Raw genomic sequence first — 15,938 nt, forward strand, 5'->3', positions numbered from 1 at the left:
TAATGACACTGACTGAATCCATGTATGGAGAAGCATCTGTTGTGAGTCTGGGATGAGATGGAGCACAAACAAAATACTCAAAAATCATTGCAAATAGTGATTGTGTGAAAGACATTTGCATAACCACCTCTGATACTTTAAGTTGGATCACATTTCCTTATGCTGTATTTCAGTGGAGAAAGTTGATGAATATCCAGAGGTTTTGTATTCTTACGTGATTGGTGTTTGATTTCAAGATGTTTCTTGTTTCTAAGCCGTACCATGATATTATTGTCATTATAGTTATTTCTTACTCATTCCATCCAATATTATGATCAGGACTAATGCAGTTAGCATATAACTGTTAGGCTGTTACAGTGCTGAAGGATCATCGCCTTTCAATTATCGTTGATTATAACCAAATGTTTTAAACAGGACAAAGCATGCATGGCTTTCATTTAGGCTGTGTGGGTTTCAGACTCGCATGCAGGCATACTACAATAAAAAGAGGTCTTTTACTATGTGATTTTTCTCTGTGACTTTGTTCCTGGGGTCACCAACTTGTTTAAAGCTTTTTTTAATAGCTACAGTTATATTTGTAAAACAGCAATTAGGGGGAGGACAGAGGACATAAACTATGGCAGAACGAGCATTAGAGAGAATGACCATCAGCCTTACCAGTGGAGGTAAAGAGAAAGCTCAAAGACGAGCAGTGAAAAAGCAACAAGCAAAAGGAGCATGAGAAAGAGTCTGTTCATGTGGTCCACAGAAATAAATTTTTGTTTTTAAACCTATAGTCCATTGGTGTGAGTTACATAGTAACCCCCCAATTTGGTGGTCAATTTATCCTGCACTTACCAATATCTACCTCTGACATGTCAGTTCCACCGTCGCCTTGCATCGTTACCTGCAATTCCAACCCCTCCGCCACCTCGTCATCCACCTTTGGCTGGATTTTATTCAGCAACCCCCAATTCCATACCATATACCAAAGAGTGATGAACTCTGATGCATAGACACCAGACTATAACTGTATTCTGCTGCTGTACAAATAATTTCAAAGTTGAGTTGTCTGAGGGAAATTCAAATATTTGACATTATTAAAGAAAACTAAAAAGAGGTTTAATGAACTATTACCAGGAAGTTTTTGTAGTTCTTTATTATTCGTATATCACTGTTTTGTTATCTGTGGAAAGTTCCTGGCAAATAAAGTTCAAAGTTCATATAGCAGCACAGACTGTACATAAAAGACGGTTTCTGGACTTTATAGTTTTAAGCATTAACACCATGTTTATTTTTGTTGTTGTTATTGTGTTTGATTTTATTAAGTAACAGAATAATAAAATATCAGAACTTTACTTGTTAAAACTGAAGCACAAACTTGTTGAATGATTTGTGTCAGATTTTTCATGAGAACATTTTAATGCCAGAATGACTTTGGAGGTAGCCTCAAGTGGTCGTTTTAGGAGATGCAGTTTTTGGCGCATCAGTATCGGCTTCATTCTTCAGTCCAGGAAACTACTGCGATCTGTTTCATGCAAAATATCTGCACTGAAATTCATGCCTTTATCGTGTTTTATAGACAGAATCCAATGTCTCATTGAATCTGAATGAGAAATTGGAAAGGAAGTGATCCCTGCTGTGAAAAGTTTCACTCAGCTTTGACTTCTCTTGGTCACATCTCCTGATCTGAATTGATACAGCAACAATGTAACAACACTGTGGTAGAACGTGTTCAGTGGAAACACTCAGAGCCTCAGTGCTGCATATCCATCACAGGAGCAGCTAATGTGGCTGTCAGGCTCCTTTTTAGCAGCCTGCTGAAAATACTAGTAATTAAAATAACAGAGTATCATGAACTTTACTCATCCCAGATGGGGGAGGGTAACACAGCAGCAGAATGCCAACTGCAAAGACAAATGAAGCTGTATATTTACAATGCTGACAATTATTTTTGACCCATGTGGGCATATTAAAATGGTACTTTTCTATACCTGAGGATACAAAGATTCATATTTTTTATTAAATAGTTAAATTAAATGATGTAAGCTGTTGGTTTGTTTCGATTAGCATACAGACTAAAATGTGCCTGTACCTTTTAAAAAAAAAACAAAAAAACAAGGGTAATTTTTTTTTTTACTTAATTCTTACTGTGTGTCATCGTGGTTAAGATACAGTGACCCACGAACTTTAATTTTTAAAAAGCGTCACCTATTTATTATGCTCTTCTTGGCTTCCTGACTTTTTATTAGCAGGATAGTGGCAATTCTATCACTGCACTGTGGAAATAACCAGCATTTAAGTGTTGCACTGTTACTGTACAAAAACGTCCATGACTCCGATCGTCAGCTTTCTGTTGGGACTCTGAGCTGAGTAAGGACACATCTGTGGGTATTCTAAAAGATTGAGCAGAAGAGGAGGCAATTAGAGCGGGGTGAGAAAGATCTCAAAACACACTGAACCCGAAAGAGTGTGTAAAAAGAGAGGACACAGTTCTTCTTGACCTACAGGTGAGTTGAGCTAATTTCTGATTAGATTATTAACTCTAAATGCTACAAAGTTTTCACAGATTTTGAAAGAAAATTAAATGTGTGACATAAAAGCATCACTGAGACTTAATAAAATGTGAACATCTGTGTGTCATGAGCCGCAGATCTGTTGTTTAAGATGACGCACGAGAAGAGGTTTCAAGGCATTCCCATGTCAAAGGTAAGTTACATGCTGCTGGGATTGAAGACTCATGGGTGTAGGGTTGAAAGTTTCTTCATATATTTATTCTTCACCAACTAGATAGATAATTATCCTCAGATAACATAAAGTAGAACAATTCTGAGAAAAGCCAAGAAAAGAAACACAGTAAATCAAATAAACAGTTTCCATTTCCTCGGTGCATTTGTTCCACATGTGTATTTGTCATTTGGGTTGAGATCTTGTGAGGCAGCTGAGGTCATAGCAGATGTCATTTAGTGTCATTTTTATATTCATGAGACCTTTTGGTGATCCCAGTAAAAGGGTGACCTAGTTATGAAGCAGCACTTATCTCTTGTCCCGCTGTCCTACATATTGACAATGTCCTACATTTGACTGTTTCAAGTTTATATAAGTGAACATTTGTAAAACCTGGATTCAACCCAGTGAATATGAAGGAAGCAGGGAAGGCAGGCATCATGGTAAAGTGCAGGTTTATATGTCTTTTGCTGTCAATAAGCCCAAGGGGGAAACAGTCACCAGTCACCACAAAGTTACAAGCTATTCAGACCTTCCAGAAAATGTAGTGGTGTAAAAAAGTTAAAGTAAAAAAATAATCTCAGACAAGAAAAACAACATGTCATAATTAACATGTTAGAAAAACCAATGAATGGCTGCATCCCGACTCAGGCAGCAGGCTAGCAAAGTGAGGCAGTGGTTAACGCTGTGGCATTACAGCAAGAAGGTTCCTGGATTGAAACACTGATGGCAATTCTGTGTGTGTAGTTTGCATGTTCTCCCTGTGCCTAAATTTCCTCTGAATGCTATGGCTTCTTCCCAAAGGCAAGTAAGTTAACCCTTATGTACTGAAATCTGATGACTTCTTAAAGTGAATTAAAATACACAAAAATAAATGAATTTTAAAACTTTTCTAAAAATTTTATACATTTACTTTTGTATTTGGTAATTTTACCCAAATCAAATACCTACTTGCCAGTTCTCTAGACAAAAAACATTTAGCATTGTTAGCGTGCATCACTGGACATTAGCATCTAGTCATGGGTGTTGCACTTACAGTAACATATGTGGCATAAAACTATGAACAGAAGCTTTATGTGAATCATAAAGTGTGGTGTGTGTAAGAATGAATGCCACATAGAAATGTAACTTCAATGAGTCTCTAGTAAGAAATAAATACTGAATACTGAAATACTGAAAATATCCAGACACCACCAAGGGACTACTTTTTCACCACTTCACCATATTGCCTGTGTTCCAGCATTGACGCTGTTTCATGACACTCACAAAAGCCACTTTTCTGGTTCTAGTCAATGAGAGGTTTGTGTAAAGAGGAGGACTATGCATTTCTGAGAACATCGGAAAGGACAGAAGGAGCGGCGGCTTTAGGGAACGACTGGAGAGACAGGAAAGAAGAGAGGGTATGGCAAGTGCGACCGAATCAAATATCACACCCCAAATGTGCACAAATTTCATGTATATCCATGTGTTTGTGTGTGTGTGTGCTGTGTGTGTGTGCATGTATGTGTGTCTGTGTGATTTAGGTCCGCAGGCGATTAGAGCAGGAGCAGCAGGAAAAAAAACGACTCAGAGAAATAGAGGAGAGCAAGAAGGTGAGCAGACGCGTGCACACACATACACACATGACTGGATGGTTCACACTCTACAAGTCCATACATCTGCAAAACAAACATAGTCTTCACTTCCAACCTTTGGCACAGCATGAAGGGTTGCGCTAACTGACAGCAGCTTAGGCTCAACAGCTTGTACTTGTTTCTTCTTAGAAACCACATGCCTGTTACACACACATACACACACACACAGGTTGGACACAGGAGCCAAGCAATAGTAACTGAATGTGACCGGTGCTGTGATAGATCAAGCTGGCCATCAGCGCTATTTATTGGAAACCAGGCACTGTTTTAGCCTTTCAGAGTTTAATAATTGAATGTTCTTGACTGGGAGGATGCTTTCCATAACACTTTTTAAACAGCTTTTTCAAGGGTTTTGTGTGAAAATGATCTTCCTTATTAAGTTATTAGCAAATACCAAATGTGAAGTCAGTGTTTTTTGTTTGTTTTTTTATTTCCTTCACTTGTGAGGCACACACACTGTGAAGGTGACTCATTTATTCACATTTTAAGACGGCAAGCTTAGGTTTTCGTGAGACCAGGTTGTAGTAATCAGTCTGATGGAAACAGAGAGCTGAACTATCAAGTAGACGGGCCGTGGTGTGACGCCAAATCAATGAGCATTAATCTACCGTTGAGGTTCACTTTGTTGCTCAGGGCAAAATCAGATCGACTTCCTGGAATTAACAGTCTAGGCAACACAATTCTGGCCCTCTGTCAAGACTGCCAGGGTTTATCAGTCGCTTTGGGAGAGCATGTAGACACACACGCAGTAGAAGAATGAAATAGACATTTGGCAGTATGAAACAAAAGAAAGTGGTTTTGCATTGATAGTACGGATTTATTCAAAACACAACACAACACATAAACAGTTGCCAAAACAGATGGACACTCTCATGGACTTGGAATGCAGCATACACTAAACAGCTGTGGACGCTTTGAGCAGTTGCCCAATTTTTGACAAGAGCGTGTTAAGGTCAACAGGGGACGAGGGCTTGCTGTTGCTGTCAGTGTTTCTGCTTCTCTGCAGAAAAAATAAAAAGACAGGAAGCTGATGACAACATTTACCCTGATAGAGTAGACAGTCACTCTCACAGCAGTATGGAATGTACTTTCTGCTGAACCCTAACTTAACCCAGAGCCACACATCAAAAGTACACACAAATGTGCATGGACTCAGTGACTTATGTCCTCTGACATGTGCACAGAGAACACAGAGAAACATACAGCCAATGCAGAAAAGCAACCTGAACCCAAACAGACCTCCAGTCTTCATTAAACAAGGGTTAATCTGTATAAAATGTCACACGTGCTCACCACTGGAATGTGTCAGTCGAGCCATATGAATACCAGAAAACCGTTGTAATGTTGACAAGTCAACATGGAGATTTAAGTGAGTGCATTACAATGAATTCAACCAAAATAACCAAACGAAAAACTTAATAGATGGGTGTCTTTTGTGGAAAAAATGGGGCACGCTCAGGAGCTCAGTGAATTCCGAATGAATTGGTACTGTGATAGGATGCCACCTGTGCAAAAAGTCCAGTTGTATATTCCTCACAATTGCACTTGTCGTGAGGAATTAATTCAGCTGCATCCAGGACTTACTGATTTTTATAGCCTGGTCTCGGACAACTGAAAGTCCTTGAAAAAGGACTTGAATCACCAAGCAAAATGCAAAGTGTCAGATGTAGTGGTGTAAAGCATTTCTCTGGAGTGATGAATCATGCTTTCCTGGGAATCCAAAGAACAAGTCTGGGTTTGGTGCTTGGAGGGAAAACGGTACTTTTACTGACTGCATTGTGCCAAGTGTAATGTTTAGTGAAGGAGGGATTATGATGTAAGGTTATCTTCAGGAGCTGGGCTCTGCCCCTTAGTTCTTTAGCATACCAAGACATTTTAGACAGTTCCAGACTCACAACTTTGTGGAAGCAGTTTTGTTGATGGCCCCTTACTGTTCCAACATGACTGTGCACTGGTGCACAAAGCAAACTCCATGGATGATTATACCTTTGGTGAAGAAGAACTTGACTGGCCTGCACAAAGTCCTGACCTCAACCAGACAGAAGACCTTTGGGATGAAATAGAGCAGAGACTGCAGACCAGGTCTGACCTCTGAAATGGGATTCTGGAAGAGTGGTCAAAAATTCCCATAAACACAGTCCTAAACCTTGTGGAAAGCCTTTCCAGAAGAGTTGAAGCTGTTATAGCTGCAAAGTGTGGGCCAACATGGTATTAAACCCTATGCATTAAAAATGGGATGACACTCAAGTTCAAATTCAATTCAATAAACTTTATTGATCCTGAAGGTTGGCCCCGAAGGAAATTGGTGAATGCGTGTGAAGGCAGACAAGTGCATACTTGTCTGCCTTCAATATTGTGCATTTCCCAATTAGTTCTCTGAAGTTGGGGCAAAAAGTTCTTGGTTTAGAGCCTGTTTTTGCTAAATTATGTACTATTATAGGCAAACTCACTGAATAGTGATTGCAAGAACAAGCAACATTTTTTAAGTCTTACATAAGCATCTGACATCACCTAAATCAAAGGCCTTTGGTTCAGAGACATGGAGGCAGTTACAGTGGTAGTACTGTACTACTGGCTACATTAGATTCTTTTGTGCTGCTCAACTTTGGCGCTGCATTAAAAGTCCTTAAAAAACACCACACACATACAAATTATGAATCTGTAGTGAAAATTCTGAAAACCTTAGCATAGTTCATTGCTGCATGCATATTGTTCATGTTACAGATCATACCGTACATTAACCAGACCTAGGAAAGCTGCTGTTTTCTTTGATGAGATGGGGCAAAATGGAGATCATCTACATCTTGTCCTTCACATTAAATAGGACAGGTACCATCCTGATTGCTACCAGGTGACACTTCATAAGCCAGAATCCTTAATGGTTAGGAGGCATTCTGCTGTCCGACAAACCGAACAAGCAACTGAAATCTCACAGAAAAAACATTTCGTTTTATAAACTACAACAGGCTAACTTACTTATTTTATAGTTCTATATAACATTATTATCACATTGACCTTCAGAGCCATCTATTGAGGAATGTGCATTTTTCCTCTTCCCCCCATTCCTTTGACAACCTGAAAAAAGTCATAGGGTGCAGCATAAAAACAGGTCAGCTACAGCATCCTTTTATATCTCTAATTCTAACGCACGACGCAGAGCTGATCTTCAAAGACATGGCAACATGTGTCTGGCATCTTTCCTTCTTGAAGCAAACTGGATAGACAGACTTCTGACTTCTTCAGAGTTTCCTAGTTTTTAGATTGAAAAGCTAAAATATTAATTAGCAATAGGACGCATTGAAAACTCCTGGAACCAATGGAATTTGCTGAGAGCCTTTGTCAAAAGTGATGTTTTGTTCATTGCCAAAGTTGTCAACCTGAAGTTTATCTGAACACAAAGCTTACCCCTTACAATATAAAGTGCCTTGAGGCGACTGTTGTGATTTTGCGCTGTATAAATAAAACTGAATTCAATTGAAAAGAGGAGATTTTCGTGTGGTGAGGGTCTCACTCTCAGTACTTAGTAATTAACTAATGATAGCTGTATGCAGTCTATTAGCTCATATTTACTGTTAACTCCCCCTATATGTGTTGAAAGCTATTCCTTTGGGTTTTTTATACAAATAATGTCTGCACGTTAGTTCTGTTAGTGATGGAGTTCACCTTTCTTCACCTTTCAGTTCCCGCAGCATCCTGTGGGAGTACGTTTTTATTTAGTTTCTTTAATGGCTTATAGCATCTCCAGTCTTCTGCGAGATGACAGACCAACGTTAACCAAGTGTGACCTTCCTCCAAATATTTGTTCTTTTATAGTTGACGTCCAAACTTTGGCGTGTTTCACACATGTAGTGCAGATTAAAATGCTTATATAACTTTCCTGTGAAATACAATAATTATGACCTTCTGTCATCTAGTGTCATCTGCACAAGGGGGGTGGGGGGGGGGGGGGCATGTAAACTGCTAAAAACAGAAAGAGAGAGAACGCACATTTGTTTACATATTTCTGTAACTTTTTCCAAATTATTAGTGATTACTAACAAAAGCTGCTGTGACTCAGTCTTGAGTGAACATTACACAGAAAACAGACAGGACTGTGCAGCGATCAAAACTTGATTCCAGCCTTTGAATTGCAGTTAGCATACTATGTACATCTTTGTACTATGTGTTCATTAGCTGCACTTTGACTGCTTTCAGGACACATTTAACTAGAGCCAAGATGAAGGTTAATTAGGAACTGCGACCTCAATTGACAAAATGTCAAATTTAGTTACATTTTGTAAAACAAAATGTAACTAAATTTAAAAACAATTTTTTTTAAAAAAGAATGAAATGATTTGAAAATCTAGATCCATTTCTTTATTCTCAGTACAAAAGAAAAAATATTACATGTTTAAACTAAGAAAATATTAAATTTTTGAATAAAAATATTAGCAAATTTTGAATCTGATCGCAATAATACATATCAAAAAAGCTGGGGGAAATAAAAGTTAATTGGCAACAGGTCAGTAACATGACTCAGTATAAAAAAAGAGTCTTTTTGAGAGGCAGGGTTTCTCAGAGGTAAAGATGGGCGATTTTGAGAATAATGTTCCCAAAATAAAATTTTCATCATCTCCAGTACTTGATGTCATTAAAAGATTTGGAGAATCTGGATAGCTATGACAGAAGGAGCAAGAGTAAATGGGCAAATTTAGAAGATGGTGGACCTGCTGTGATGGGGTTTGGAGACAGTGGCAGTGACAGTTGATTTTGGATGCTTGTGGTCTTCAAGCTCTCAGGCAGGACTGCATTTTTTCTGTCTTGGAAATCGCAGCATGGGCCCAGGATCACTTCCAGAAATCATTGTTTGTGAACACAGTTCTCTGCACCATCCACAAATGCAGGTTAAAGCTCATTTAAAATGGACAGAGGCAAAGTGGGAAAACTGTTCTGTAGTTAGATGGTTTGAAATTTGAAAGGAGTTTCATTTTAAAAAGCCTTCATCTCTGATTGTATGTGGGTATATTAGTACATACAGATCTGTCAGCTTGCACATTTGGAACAGCAACAGCAATATACAGTTTTTAGAACACATGCTCCCATCCTGTTGATGTTTTTTTTCTTTTCAGGGAAGGCCTTTCACATTTCAGCAAGAGAACACTAAACCACACACTGCAGCTATTAACACAGCACGGCTTTGAGGTAGAGTCCAGGCGCTGAACTGGCTTGTCTGCAGTCCGGACCTTTCACCAGCTTAAAACATCTGACTCATCATGGAGTAGAAAACACAGCAATGATGCACGGGGACCATTGAGCAACTATAGAATCCTACATCAGACAATAGTGGGACAACACTGTGCTCTCAAAAATACAGCAACTGGTCTCTGTAGTTTCCAAATGTTTTACAGCAGCGATCCCCAACCTTTTTTGCGCCACGGACCAGTTTATGCCCGACAATATTTTCACGGACCGGCCTTTAAGGTGTCGCGGATAAATACAACAAAATAAAACTAGTACCGGTACCGAAAAAAAGAAGATTTATTCATAACACACGTGAAAAGACCCAGGAAAACCGAGTAAACGATAAAAACGATAACAAAATAACGCTGAAAACCGATAAAAACCCTGAAAACCATACATTTCATACCTGAGCCTCAACTCTCGCGGCCCGGTACCAAACGACTCACGGACCAATACCGGTCTGAGGCCCGGGGGTTGGGGACCGCTGTTTTACAGACTGTTGTAAAAAGAAGAGGGATGCTGCATAATGATAAACATGACCTCGTCTAAGCTGTTCCAAACTGTGTTGTTGCCATCTAATTCAAAATGAGCTAATATTTTTCTTAAAATGGTACATTTTCTCACTCTCACGTTTAAACTTATATATGCAAATTCGTTTTAATTAAAGAAATTATCAGAAAGTTTACCAAACACTCCTTTTTCCCAAAATCTAAATTTTCTGGCAATTATTTCATAGTTCAGACTTTAAAAGGTTAATTCAACTAAAAACTAGTACTACTACTACTACTAGTACTAGTACTAAAAGTCACAGCCGGCAATTTATTGCTTAAACATGTATATTGTAATTTATTTCATTTTTTCAGGGTGAATGTATTTAGTAGAGGTCTGAAAAACTGTGTTTTTCCTGTTTTGTTATGTATGTATCAAATGCAATGTAGTTGTTGTTACAGGGTTAAACATCCAAAATCTAGACCTGCCTTTACATTTTCCAAAACCATCCATCCAGTGGAACAAATTGGAGTGTTTGCCAGGCTGATTCTGGCCCTTATGTTTAACACCCCTGCTCTGTTATAAAGTTTCACTTTAATTGGAATGAGACTTTAAAAGTTATTGAGACCATAAACTCAAAGTATGTAAGAGGTTGTAAAGCCTGTGAGCAGCAGGGCCATGGAAGTTTTACTTCACAGACCTGGAGGTTACATCCACGTGTCCGCCTGTAATTCTTCATATAAGCAAGTACATCCAGAGAGGAAATAAATCTAAGAAAAAACAGTTCAGAAGACAGAAAAACAGAAAAGATACACAATCATTCTCACTTAATCCTCCATAATATTTTGAGGCTCTGTAGGATTATTTTGATGGCTAAAGTTCCCCTGGTACAGTGATATAACAGGACATACATTCTGCTGGGCTTGCACCGCAGAGCCTTAAGTAGGCGTGCTTGTGTGTGTGTGATGAAAAGTTCTGGGTCTGCTGGCGGGTGTGTTCCTGACCTCGAATTTGAATCTCTTGTTGAATCTCTTGGATCCAATTTCCTGCAGTGTGTTTGTGTGTATTTTTAAGTAGAATTTACACACATGTGTGTGAGAGAGAAGGCCGATGCGAGTTGCGCTCAATGAACAGCGTCTGTCATTAATTAACGTTCCCGTCATGCTGTGTGTGGGTCTGGGGAGCCGTAATGTTTAGAGGAAGTTGATGTGAGCGAGGGAGCCATTTGCTCTAATGTCAGTCAGTTTCAAGAGGAAGACTCGCTGACACATATGGAGTGAAGGTGAAAGCAGTTACACAGTCAATGCGAACACACACACACACACACACACACACACACACACACACACACACACACACACACACACACACACTTCCAGACAAACAACCAAGACATTCTTTCTTTAAAGGCCTTTGAATGATTATGGAGAGGGATATGGGGTAGCACTCTTGGTGCAAATTTGCTCAGACGGGCGATCACTGACAAGTTGACAAATTGAGTTGATTATTTTCCGTCTCAACTCCACTGACAAGTTTGTGGGAGCAATTTGCCAAGTTTTGATGATTGTGGAGTGTCATTGTGAGGATCAGTCAGAGGGGCTTTGGGTTGAAACATTAACCGTCAGCAGACGTGTTACTGTTGTAATTATGAAAACTACGGATGTAGTTAAACTCATTTTTCATGGCTGATTAAGACAAATGGAGTATAAAAAGGCAGTGCCAGCTGCTGGACTACTCTACATGGAATATTGCTTGTAAGCAGGGTACAGTTCAGATTCTTTACACTGACAGAATGGAGAGTTACACTTAAGATCAAAGCAGCCTGTATGTGGCCCACAGTGTAAAATGAGTTTGACAATTTGTTACCATGCAGTATTATTCCATGTACTTGGTTTCCCCAGTAAGAACCACTTCCTGTTCTTAACATCTGATTTCAAAAGGAATGAAGGGATTTCACAAAACCAGCAGCTAAGACAAATGTGTCCATCTTTTATATATAGTCTATCTTAAAACTGCATTTTGGTCTTTCAGGAGAAAGAGCAGCTGTGGCGCACTCATGTAGCAGAGCTGACCTCCAGCCAGGAGAAGACTCTGCAAGACAGACTGGCAAGGCTGCGCAGATTCAGGGTGAGGATGACAGGCAAACACATCCAGATCTCATTACCAACTGTTGATGTGAAAATCATGCACCTGCTGTTGTTTGATGTGGTTGCTGTGCTGAAATTCACATTAACCATACGAGATTCAACACCACAAAGCGACAGCCTAAGCAGCCGCAAAGCTTCTAGAGTTTCACTGCTCCAGCAACACAGAAAAGCTTTTTTTTTTCTTTCTTTTTTTTTTATAAAGGACATGGAGTTTATGAGACACTGAGCGGTCATGGACGAAGTCATCAAGTTACAGAGCAGTTACAATTTAGGGTCATTGATCAGGTGCTGGATAAAGAGACTAGTGAGTAGCTTTGAAGCGATATTCATGACTTTGTCATTATGTCATTCATTCTGGTGCCAAAAGATCATTGATCTGTCTTTCAGTCAAATATCACTATCAGGGGTTTTTTTTTCCTATGCTGGTCAGGTTTATGCCATTGCTGTCTACACACATATTGTGCACCTAGCAATCATCAAATGTGTAAGTGTTTAATGTTCAAACACTCTGAGTCTTTTTTTTTCATGCAGGAGTTCCAGAAGAAGGTGATGGAAGAGGAGTCTGGAGAGGAGGGTGCACCAAGCAGCCAGGCAGTCAATCAACTCCTCACAAGGATGTAGATGCATTAAAGGATAATCAAGAAGAAGGCTGACCGCTGCTTTAGTGGCCAGAACATAGCATTCTAATGCAAATATAAATTTAACAGTCACATACTGAATGAACTACTTTAATCTTTTAAAGTTAGTTATTGTATCTGACAGTGCTTCTTGGGGATTATACCAGAGATTGCTGTTCTTTTCCTCAAGTGTTTCAAAAATCTTGATACACTGTAACAAAGAACTGGTTACATTGTGATCTTGCCTAAATGAAGCATGCATTCTCCTTGCTGTTGCAAATCAGCTGGCTGTTTGTCTGGTGTGACTTTTTTGGGGGGGGGAGGGGGGCGGACTAACAGTCAAAATGTCTCTAGAATTCGTCACAGTGCAGCTCCCTCCAGGATATCCAAGAAATAGATTGTCAGCATCGAGTTTTGTTTCTCTTCAGAAAGTTCAAACCAGCCATCAGGCAACCAGACATGATGGAAATGTTAAACGTCTTATTTTAATACAGTAGACACGACCGAAGGCTGATTAAGGAAGGGCGAGTTTGGGAGCCTGTGCAGCAACTTGTGCTCACATAATATTTGACTGTTCCCAATACATTTTCATCCCACTGTATCGCTTCTGTTTCTTTTCTTTTCTTTTGTTAAATTCTTATATTAAACCGCAGTTGTCCAAAGGACTACTGAGGCTGCCTCATGTGTTATCAGGAGAACATAGCCTAGTTTGAATTAAAGGGAAGGAAAAAGCCCAAAAGAACATTCAGAAAGACAGGCCCCTGAAAACTACTGTGAACCTGAAAGTAAATTCATTTTTTCGTATGTCTTCTGGTCCACAGGTCAGCTTCTTAAGTGAGGTATTATACCCATACTTAAATCTTCAGCATGTTAAAATGCACACTTTGGTGCATTTTTCAAAATGTTTCAGTGTATGTTGGCTCTGATAGTGGTCTCTGGATTTATGCTTCCAGCAATACAATGTAACTAATATGGTGTGTGCATTCAGGACAGTCAAGAAAGCCTGGCTAAATAGAGGGATTAAATGGAAAAGATAGAAAATAGTCCTTTATATATATTCAAAGTCTACTGCAGTTTTAGGGTCACCGAGGAAACAAATAACAGGGCTAGCATAGTCAGAGTTGTTATCCCCAAGTATGTATATCAGTCTGTACTGCTAAGCACATTACTTAGAACTTTGACAGTGGAGGCAGGTGCTCGCACGCCATGTCCCAGTGGTGGTTAGCGTTAGGCTAAAATTTGTGTGAGCAATTTGTTACTGTGGGAAATATTTTAATTGCATTCTTGCTTCATCTGCAGTGTTAATTTTGACTGAAATTTTAATTTAGTTTTAATAATAGGCTTTTGACTAAAAAGAAAATTCTAGGGAGAGGAGCTACGCTAAGAGAGCACTTAACCAACCAGTGTTAAGTGTAAAGAGGGCATAGCCATCAATTGAGTACACTGTCATGAAATGTTCACTGTAAACATCCATTTTGCATGTCTTTGCTTTAATGTCCCAGCAAAGGCCAAACAAGATTAAGGTAATATGAGTTGGATTGCTGTAAGCACTCGTCATTTCCAAATGTCTTTTCTGGAGTTTTTTGGGGGGGTTTTGGAAGTAAAAAGAAACGATGAAGAAAAAACTCAGGAAAGACTTGCAACAACTTACACACACACACACCTTCCTGTCACACTTCAAAGTTTATGTATTGACACAGATGGAAAGACAATTTGGTGAGTCTCAGCTGTGATCCCTCTAAATATAAATGTGTGTGGGAGTTAAAAGTTCCTGCTTTGTGCATTCACATCCTCACATGCAAGCATGTGCATTTTGCACATGCGCGATAAAGTACTTTTACTTATTTGTCTGCACATGTGTGTGGACATTTTATATAGTGCATTAACCCACCACCATTGTGTGTGTGTGAATTTAAGGTGTGGCCTGGGTCCTATAGGACCCTTTCATCAGTGCACCGAAGGGGGAAAAAAGGACAAAACATGTCGAAAGAGATGAAGTGAGCAAAGGTGAGATGAGGAGGAACAGGAGTTTCCAGTGTGTAAGAGCAGATCAGGAGAAGAAAAGAGGAGAATATGTCCTACAATGCAAAGTATAGTATTGCCTGAGGACACAGACATACAGGAACATGAACCGTTTCCCTCCCTCCCACAGTGTCTCTTCAATAGTATACCACAGTGTGAGCCTTTTCTGTGTTTATAATTATTTATTATATTTTATATGATATATTTATTTATTAAAACTGTGGACAGGTTTCCCACATTAAAGAGGCTTTATTATTCTAATTGCTTGTTTTATTGTGCAATTAAAACACACAATGTTCTAACGAACAAAAAGCCCCCACTATATGCAGAGCAAATGCTCTGTGGAGTTAACTATTCATTTTTGCATTTTCAACTGTTACACCCAAAGCAACATAGAGTGCACAAGAGAGGTGTAGAAAAGAGTGCAGACAGGTTGGAGTGGGTGGAGATTACAGAAGGATAGCAGCAAAACTGAAAGGGAAAGTTTACGAGACTGTAGTGCTGTGAGATGATGGACGATGTGGTAGAGCTTGATGTTGAACAGTTGGAGATGATAAGATTTTTGTTATTTTAAAGGAAGAGCTCTGGTTTAGCAGTTTGGAGACAAAGTGGGAGAGACAAGGGATGGTGTGGACATGTGCAGAGGAGGGATAGTGGATATACTGTACAGAGGATGTTGAATAAAGAACAGGCAGGCAGGAGGAAAGAGGAAGACCTCAGAGGATGTTCAGGGATATAACAAAGGAGGACATGCAGAGGGTTGGTGTGACAGAGGAGGATGGTAAGGCCAGGATGAGATAAAGGCATTTGATTTGCTGTGATGAACAATAAAGGGAGCAGAAGAAGTCTGTGATACAGCACAATCAGAATCTGCTCCCTTGAAAAATTATGGGAGTTTTAGTATTAGCTGATTTATCAGCATGTGTCAGTTTTCCAGATAATTTGAAATCTACTAGCTGCTACATATAAAATCAGAACAGAAAAACAGTAAATTTTTTAGTGTATTTTGGGAGGGCTTTTATTGTTTATTGATAGTGAAGAGAAGACTGGAAAGCCAAGGAGAGAAAACAGGTTAAGAGACAGTGTCTCAAATGTTTCTGCAA

The 15,938-nt window shown here is 39.3% G+C and overlaps 1 protein-coding gene across 5 annotated transcripts; it reads left to right on the forward strand.

Moving 5' to 3' along the window:
* Window positions 1-2,297: 2,297 nt before the first annotated feature.
* Window positions 2,298-13,096, forward strand: LOC113009178 (uncharacterized). Of its 5 annotated transcripts, XR_003270124.2 has the most exons (7): window positions 2,300-2,489; window positions 2,633-2,688; window positions 3,996-4,106; window positions 4,230-4,298; window positions 12,081-12,176; window positions 12,399-12,500; window positions 12,728-13,096. XR_003270124.2 is itself a non-coding variant. In XM_026147353.2 (6 exons), the coding sequence occupies exons 2-6, from the start codon at window positions 2,647-2,649 to the stop codon at window positions 12,815-12,817; spliced, it is 408 nt and encodes a 135-aa protein (XP_026003138.1). In that variant the 5' UTR covers window positions 2,298-2,489; window positions 2,633-2,646; the 3' UTR covers window positions 12,818-13,096. The 5 variants fall into 5 exon arrangements, 3 of the variants coding, with proteins under 3 accessions (XP_026003138.1, XP_026003139.1, XP_080147498.1); XM_026147353.2 differs by lacking the exon at window positions 12,399-12,500 and having other exon boundaries at window positions 2,298-2,489; XR_013902614.1 differs by having other exon boundaries at window positions 12,081-12,500; window positions 12,728-12,911.
* The last annotated feature ends 2,842 nt before the right edge of the window (window positions 13,097-15,938 follow it).

Source organism: Astatotilapia calliptera, chromosome 17 (assembly GCF_964374335.1).
Source record: "Astatotilapia calliptera chromosome 17, fAstCal68.1, whole genome shotgun sequence".
In the NCBI taxonomy this organism is placed as follows: Eukaryota; Metazoa; Chordata; class Actinopteri; order Cichliformes; family Cichlidae; genus Astatotilapia; species Astatotilapia calliptera.